This window comes from Plasmodium reichenowi, chromosome 5 (assembly GCF_001601855.1).
Source record: "Plasmodium reichenowi strain SY57 chromosome 5, whole genome shotgun sequence".
NCBI lineage: Eukaryota > Apicomplexa > Aconoidasida > Haemosporida > Plasmodiidae > Plasmodium > Plasmodium reichenowi.
The window spans coordinates 377,422-385,979 of NC_033650.1; the positions used below are offsets into that span (position 1 = coordinate 377,422).

The window sequence follows — 8,558 nt, forward strand, 5'->3', positions numbered from 1 at the left end:
AAAAAAAAAAAAAAAAAAAAAAAAAAAAAAAAGGTATTATACAAATAAAATAATAAGATATATAGTATACATAAAAATGTGTTGAAAATTTTGGTGTTATACTATTAAATACAAATATATTTTTGATTTCTATTTTGATTTTAAAGCAATTTGCCTTTTTCATTGAAAAAGATATAAAATATATATATATGTATATATATATATATATAATGAATCGATATAATTTTCTTACTTTTTATAACTTTCCTTTTTTTTTTTTTTTTTTTTTTTATATTTATAAGGCAAAGAATAAAAAAATAAAAGTAATAACACCCTATGCGAGACAACCAGTCCATGCAACATTATTGTTATATATATAATATTTAATTTAATTTTAGCCACTTAATTTTTTTTTTTTTTTTAAATTAAAATATATTGAAAATATTATTTATTAAAAATAAAATAAATATTAATGTTGCATAAAATAAATATAATAATTATTATAAAACAAAATTGTTTTGTTTTGTGTTTTAATTGTTATATCGTTTTATTTTGTTTGGTATTTCATAAGAGATAATTAATTATTATTAACATTTCTTTATTTTAAAAACAAAAAACTATAAAAAAAACAAAAAAAACAAAAAAAACAAAAAAAACAAAAAAAAAAAAAAAAAAACATATATACTTAGTATTTCTGTAAAAAAAGATTAATTATATACTTTTATTGTTAATTTGTTTTAAAGTTATTAATATATATATATATATAATATATTATACATACACACCCATATAATATGTTTTTTTAAGGAACTTTTAAATATATTAAGATATAAAACATTATATTAATTATAAAATACATAAGAATAATATGATAGAAATGATCTTAAGTTATGTATATATAGCGTTAGCAGGTGTACTGCACACGTTAAACAAAAGTTATTTAGACATTAAAGACATAGGTGTAACCTATTTAACCTATTTTATTTTTTTAATTTCATGTTATTTATTAAAGAATTATTTTTCATTTAAGTTTCTTAATTTTATAAGAATTGTAAAAAGTTCCATAGTTCTAATAATATGTTTAATAAGCTTAAAATATTTAGATTTGAACCTGACCTTAAGTATTAACTTTTTTTATTTATACAACATTTTACAGTTAAGTAACTTTTTAGAAGTAAGTACATCACAAAATAAAAAAAGCAATAACAAATCAACAAATGTAGAGCAAAAAGTAATTAATAAATATGAATTAAGAAATGAAAATGAAGAAAAAAATTATGAGGCAATTGGAGATACATCAAAACATTTAGAAAAAATTGCAAAAAAAATATTAAATAATAAAAAAAAATTAGAAGAAAATGAATGCATATTAAAAGAAAAAGAAATTATTGATGAAATAGAAAGAAAAGAAAAAGAAGAAGAAGAAATTATGAAAATGAAAAATAATCTTAATGCTAAAAAAAATAAAGATAAAAGAAAGGACAAAATAAATTTATATGGTATTTATGTTTTCTTTTTACAAACCTTTTATATATATTTTTTTTATTTCTTTTGGAATTATATTCAGAACTTGATTATTATAAAAATATTCTTAACTTTACAATTAGTTAAATGTCTCATTTCTTTTGTTAGTAATTTCTGGATAAATAATATGAATATAAATTTATTCAAAAGAATGATACATATATTAGACATCGTATATATGTTTTCTATAAGTTTATTTTTTACAAATATTCTGTACAATATATCACAAAATACACATTTCTTACGTAACTTTGCAGTATACTCTATTGTATTTCATGTATATTATGCATATGTCCTATTTGTTAAGTATATATACACATATCATAAGCAGTTTAGATCATCTTTATTTTCTTTTATTTTGTTCTTCCACGTATTTGGAATAATTGGAATGATAAAATTATATTATCACGAGTATGGAAAGTCATTATTAATTCAGGTAACCTCATATAAAATCTATATAAAATATATGAACAATAAAAAAAAAAATCTCTCTATATATATATATGTATATATGATTATGTACATATACACCTATATACAATTTATATACATGTATTTCTTTATATATATATATATATATATATATATATATTTTTTTTTAGTGCGTAATATTTTACCTCATAAACGGTTTCGGAATAACATTTGGAGCTCATCGGTTATGGTCACATAGAGCATTTAAAGCTGGTCACATTGTACAGGTTTTATTTTTAATTTTGAATAGTTTTGCTAATCAAGGGAGTGTAATAGTTTGGGCCATAAATCATCGTTTACATCATAAATACAGTGATACAAAATATGATCCTCATAATATAAGATATGGCTTCTTTTATAGTCACATTGGATGGCTTTTATATCAGAAAACAAAATATGTAAAAGAAAAAGAGAAAGAAGTTTATGTAGATGATTTATTACAAAATCCTTATCTTCTCTTACAACACAAATTAGATCCATATTTTAATTTTTTCTTTTGTTTTATTATACCTGGTATATATTCATATTTTATGTATAATAATTTTTGGGATGGATTTTTTATATTAGGAGCTCTTCGTTGGATTATTACTTTACATGCTACATGGTCTATTAATAGTGCATCACATTCTTTTGGACATAGACCCTATAATATTGATATAAAACCAACCAATAATATTTTTACATCAATAGTAGCCCTTGGAGAAGGATGCCATAATTATCATCATGTGTTTCCTTACTGTTATGCTATGAATGAAAATTTTTATATTCTTAGTATAAACCCTACGAAATATCTGATAAATTTTTTCTATTATTTAGGTTTAGTATGGGATTTAAAATGTGCAAAGAATATTTGTAAAGAAGTACGATTAAGAGAAACATTAAAATTAGAAAAGAGAAATAAAGCATTAAGTGAAAACATTAAAAATGAAATAATGAAAAAAGAAGATACAAGTTATGTTATAGAATTAATGAATTCTTTCAAAGCATTGTGTAATGATTATTTAAATATTTCAACCTTTATGTACATTTTATATTTCTTAAGAGATATTGTGATTATGATTACTATATTTTTAATTCACATATGTTACTGTTATAATAAATATGGAAATGGTACGATGTTTTCTACAATATCAGAAAAATTTAATATAGAAAATAATAAATATATATCAATATCACTTTCCTTTTTCTTTCATATTATTTTATATACACTACCCATGGGAACTATGTTTGCAAGTTTATATGCATTAGTTTATGAATGTAAAAGAGAGCTACTTTTTAAAAAACCACTATTTAATCATTTCTTTGGTAGTATTATTTCATCATTTATTTTGTTACCTTATACTTCAGATAAAAATAGAAAATCAGTATTAACAGCGTTGAATGAAGATTTCGTTAAAATTTTAAAGGGGCCAATATATTTTGACATATATACTTTAATATTTACCTTTTTTTCAGTATTCTATATAATGACATATTATATATTTGGGTACTTTTATTTCTGTACATTTTTATTAGGACCATATATTGTTTTTAATGCATGGTTATTAATTTATATATATTTATTAAAAAATCCTCCATTTTTACAAATGGATATTAATACTAAAGAAGTGGATATTGGTGTTTTAAATTATGTTGCTTTCCAATCATTACTTCAATGGAAAAAAAATAATTCAATATATCAAAGTAAAAAGAGGTTATATAAAATGGTTTTTTCATTTATAAATTTCATACATCATCACTTATGTTATACTCATGTTGTTGAATTCATTAATGCTAGCATACCAAGTTACAGAACTAAAGAAATATATAAACATTTTGATAAAACCTTAGATCAGTATAATTTCCTACGCAATGACAAATTTATGGACGTACTAAAGGAATTCTTATGAAGGAAAAAGTTATTACACATATATATATATATATATATATATATTTATATATTTATAAGAATTCAAAAAAAAAAAGAAAAAGAGATGACAATAATATATATTATAGTGTGTTTATATTATATGCTACAAACATTTCATTATTTTACTTTTTCTTACATATATATATATATATATATATATATTATTTTTTGACTTTCTTTCTTTTTTTCTATTTTTTGATAAGTATATAATTTTTTAAATAAATTATAATACATATTGGAAAAAGAAATTATAATTTTAAATATAAAATTGTTTCCATATTTATTAAAAAAAAAAAAAAAAAAAAAAAAAAAAATCCTTTTCTCTTTTTAAAACATTATTAAATTATTTTCACAAGAAATTTATTTTATCATTTTTCTTTATTATTTTTACCCACCTCTTCTATAAATAATTACATACAACCGTAGATATAAAATCTTTGAAATTAAAAAAGGATTGGTTTATTAAGAACTGATTATTATATACCTTAAGTTTAGATGTTTCTTTTTTAGGTTTATATTTATCAAGATTTTTAAGTAATATAATTTCTTTGGAAATTAATTTATCATAATTAAAATGAGCATAATATATATGATCTCCTTCATATAGAATAGCATAACCATGTTTCATTCCTCGAAACCAATATCCTTCATATCTATTTATATGATCATAAACATATATACCATATCCATGTTTCATTCCTAAACAGAATTTACCATTATAATTTTCTTTTTTTTTATTATATATACTTAATCCTTTTCTATGAGGGATAATGAATAACTTTTTTTGTTGTAGGTATTCTACAATATTTTTATTTTTGTTCAGTTTATTTTCAGTATTGTTTATTAACCAATTTTTATCTAATATATCAAAAATATTTTTCAATACTTTTTTCTTCTTATTATTTATAAAGGTTTCAAGTTTTTCTTTTAAAAATATCTTTTGTTCATTTTCTGCATTTTCGCTATCATCATCACTGTCTTTATAGGTTCCATTAAATTCAGTGGAAGTTTGTTTTTCTTCTAAAAATATTATGGGTAAACTATCTTTTTTTTTAAACGATGAATAATCTTCACGCTTATCTATACTATTCAATATAGAAGAATTCCTTATTTCATAATTATCATCATTTTTTTGATAGTCATTAATACTTTGATGACTACTAATACTTTGAGGGTTACTTGTAATTTTCTTGTTATTTCCATTTTGATCGTTAAGGGTAGGATTAACATTGCTTATATCTTCAATGGGATATGGAACATTCAAATAATATTTTCTTTGTTCTTCTGTTATCATATTAGTTGTGATATGTTCTAATTTTTTATTAACATTAGTGTGATACATAAAATTAAATACGGTTTCTATTAATTGGTTAACATCATATAATTTTTTCTGTATTATATTAACTATAGTATCATCAGATATATATTTTTTGTATTTATTATTTCTTTTAGAATTTGGGAGAATATAAATTTTCCCAATATATTTATCTTTGTTTGGAAAAACGATATGAAAACTTTTTCTCATTACAGGTTCATCATTTTCCCATTTCCCTTCAATTGAAAATATATTATTAGAAGGATCATTACATTTTAATGTTAAGAAACCATTACCACATTTTTTTCCTTCAATAAAATATCCTTCAAATATTGCTGAATCATCATATGATAAAAATCCATATCCATGTGGTAAGAAATTTTTTATTTCCCCAGTATATACAGAACCAGTTTTATATAATATTTTTCCTTGACCAATTAAATTATTATTTTTAAAAATTCCTATATAAGTGTTTTTATTATATATAAGTTTTCCATTACCATTAAAATAACCATTCAAAAATTCTCCTTCATATTGATTTAACATATTGTCAACAAATATACCGTTTTCACTAAACAAATTATTTTTAAATTTTCCAAAATATTTAAAATTTTTATGATATAAATGACCTGAACCATTTATTTGATCATTATGCCATTCTCCTTGAAATGTAATATCATATATATTACTTACAAATTTCCCTAATCCTTGTTTACAATTTTTTAAAAAACAATATGTACCTTCATATACATATCCTTTTAAAGATATTATTAAAACTTCTTTTAAATTATTATAATTTTCTATTGTTTCATTATAATTTTCTCCTTTTTCAATTATTAATAAATCATTTATAAATGTATACTTTTCTAAATTTCTTTTATCAAATAAAATATTATTTTCTTCTGCTATTTTTAAAAATTTATTTATTTTGTAATCCTTTTCAATAAAAGAATGAAAGTTTGTAGTTTCTTCCCATATTTCAATAAATAAATTATTATAATTTTCTTCATACACATTTTTTTTTTCTTTCATCCCTTCTTCAAAATATTCTTTACTTAAAGTAAATAGTTCATTAAAATAAATATGAAAATGATTTCTTATATCGATAACAAATTTTTCTAATTCATCATTTTTTTTTAACCCTTTCATGTTTTCTGTTTTATTATAATTACTTTCTAATCTTTCTATATCTTTTATAAAATTTAATTCTTCACTATAATTATCTTTTAAATTTATAATGTATATATCATCTTCATCATCGATAAGTTCAACATTTTCATAATTACCTTCATTTGATGGAAATGTTCCATTCAAATGGAAATTATCACTATAACGTTTATTATTAATAATAATATCATTATTATTGTTATTATTATTGTTGTTATTATTATCATTATTATTAATATTATTTCCATATGATATGTACTTATTCATATATAATCCACTATTTTCATTAATTGTACCACGTGTGGTACCAATTAGTACCTTTTCTTCTTTCAATTTTCCCATTTGATATTTTCCTCTTATTTCATTTGGCAAATTATCCAAACTGTTCAATGATTTATCTTCATTTTTTTTATAGTCATTCATATTAATAGTTTTAAAATCACACTCACTTTTAGTAAGTACAATAGTACCATCATCATGGTCATTGTTATTATTATCATCATCATTATTATTATCATTATTATCATCATCATCATTATTTTTATCATCATTATTATAGGAGTTATTTATTAATGAAATATTACCATTTTGGTTACAAAACAATTTTTCATTTATCCTATTAAAATTCGATATAATATTATTTGTATTGGAATAATTTATATTTTGTAAATTTATTAAAGTTTCATTTGGTTTTATGTTTTCAAATAATAATGAAGAGAAATTAAAGAAAGATTTAAATACAGAATGTATTTTATTTAAATGATTATTTTCAAATTTTGTTAATTTCAATACATCGATAAGATTATCATTGTTTATAACTAAGTTATCTTTATCAACGTCATATAAAAGATCTGCATTATTTTGGACAGCTTTATATACATCACTATGAATTGTAGTAGATATAAAATAATTTTTTGAACATGTATAATTATTAAATAATTTCAGATTATCTATATGTAATAATAATACATATGTTTCATGAAATAAAATTAATGGTAATTTTGATTTTTTCCATTCTTCAAATTTATCTTCATAATTTTTTATATTAAATCCCAAATTTATAATATCAGGAATAAAAGACAAAAATAATAAAACATATTTACAACCCATTTCTTTTTTTGAACATGAAATAACAATTTTTTTTTCTAATAATAACGCTTTTAAAAATATTAAGATATTCTCTAATTTCATATTTTTTAATTGTTCCATATTATTGGATAAATTCAAATAATAATCATCAAATGTAATTTTTTCAAATATATTATTATCTTCACTCAAAGAATCAACAAAATTTTTTAATTTTTTAAATTCTTTATCTATTAAAAATGATTCCATAACAGTCAGAAATTTCCACGATATGAAATTATAGTATGGAATCTGACTTATTATCATAATTTCTTTATATATATTTTCTTCTAAATAATCTAATACAATGGAATAATATCTATTACCACTAATACCATATAAAATATTATATTCATTATTACTAGTAGGTTCAATATTCAAATTATATAATACATTAGTACATGTATTCATTTCTTTTAATAAAAATATCCTTTCTATAAGAAAATTTTCTATATCTTCTTTCCATTCTCCTTTATATCTATACCAAACATTAAATGGTGTAATAATTTTCATTTCATTTTCTATTTGTAATATAATATTTTTTTCATTTATATCTATGTGTGGATAAATATATTCAATATTTACATTTTCTTTTTTTGATAAAATAAAAATGCAACAAATATATGGACCACATATACTTGTATCAAATAATGTCTTGATCTTTTTATCTTGTAATCTTTTATATATGTTTATTTCATTAACTGATTTTTTATTATCACATTCTCTATATGATTCTTTATTTAATGATTCCGTATTTTTCACAAAATAATAGGATATATCATCTGCATTAAATCTTATATTTTCAACATCTTCATCAAATTTTTCTTCAATTTCGTTGCCAATTTTGTATAATCTATTACTTATGTCTTGGTTTTTCTCATTATCTCTAGAGTTGTTAAAAGGATAAAAAAAAAATATATATATATATTTATAAAAGCACATATAATACATGAATATCCAATACACAAAAAATACATATATATATATATTTACATACTTTCTTATACATATATGTTACCTTTTGTTTTTTGATGAAAACAATTGAAAACTATCTTTGATTTTCTTCAT

At 19.8% G+C, this 8,558-nt stretch overlaps 2 protein-coding genes across 2 annotated transcripts; one reads left to right on the forward strand and one right to left on the reverse strand.

The window, feature by feature from the left end:
- Positions 1 to 847: 847 nt before the first annotated feature.
- PRSY57_0510400 (stearoyl-CoA desaturase, putative) lies at positions 848 to 3,863 on the forward strand (the record flags this gene model as incomplete). Its single annotated transcript, XM_012906173.2, has 2 exons — positions 848 to 1,939; positions 2,106 to 3,863. The coding sequence occupies 2 exons, from the start codon at positions 848 to 850 to the stop codon at positions 3,861 to 3,863; spliced, it is 2,850 nt and encodes a 949-aa protein (XP_012761627.2).
- A 420-nt stretch (positions 3,864 to 4,283) lies between these two features.
- Positions 4,284 to 8,558, reverse strand: PRSY57_0510500 (MORN repeat protein, putative; the record flags this gene model as incomplete). Its single annotated transcript, XM_012906174.2, has 2 exons — positions 4,284 to 8,376; positions 8,509 to 8,558. 2 exons carry the CDS (start codon positions 8,556 to 8,558, stop codon positions 4,284 to 4,286), a joined length of 4,143 nt encoding a protein of 1,380 aa, XP_012761628.2.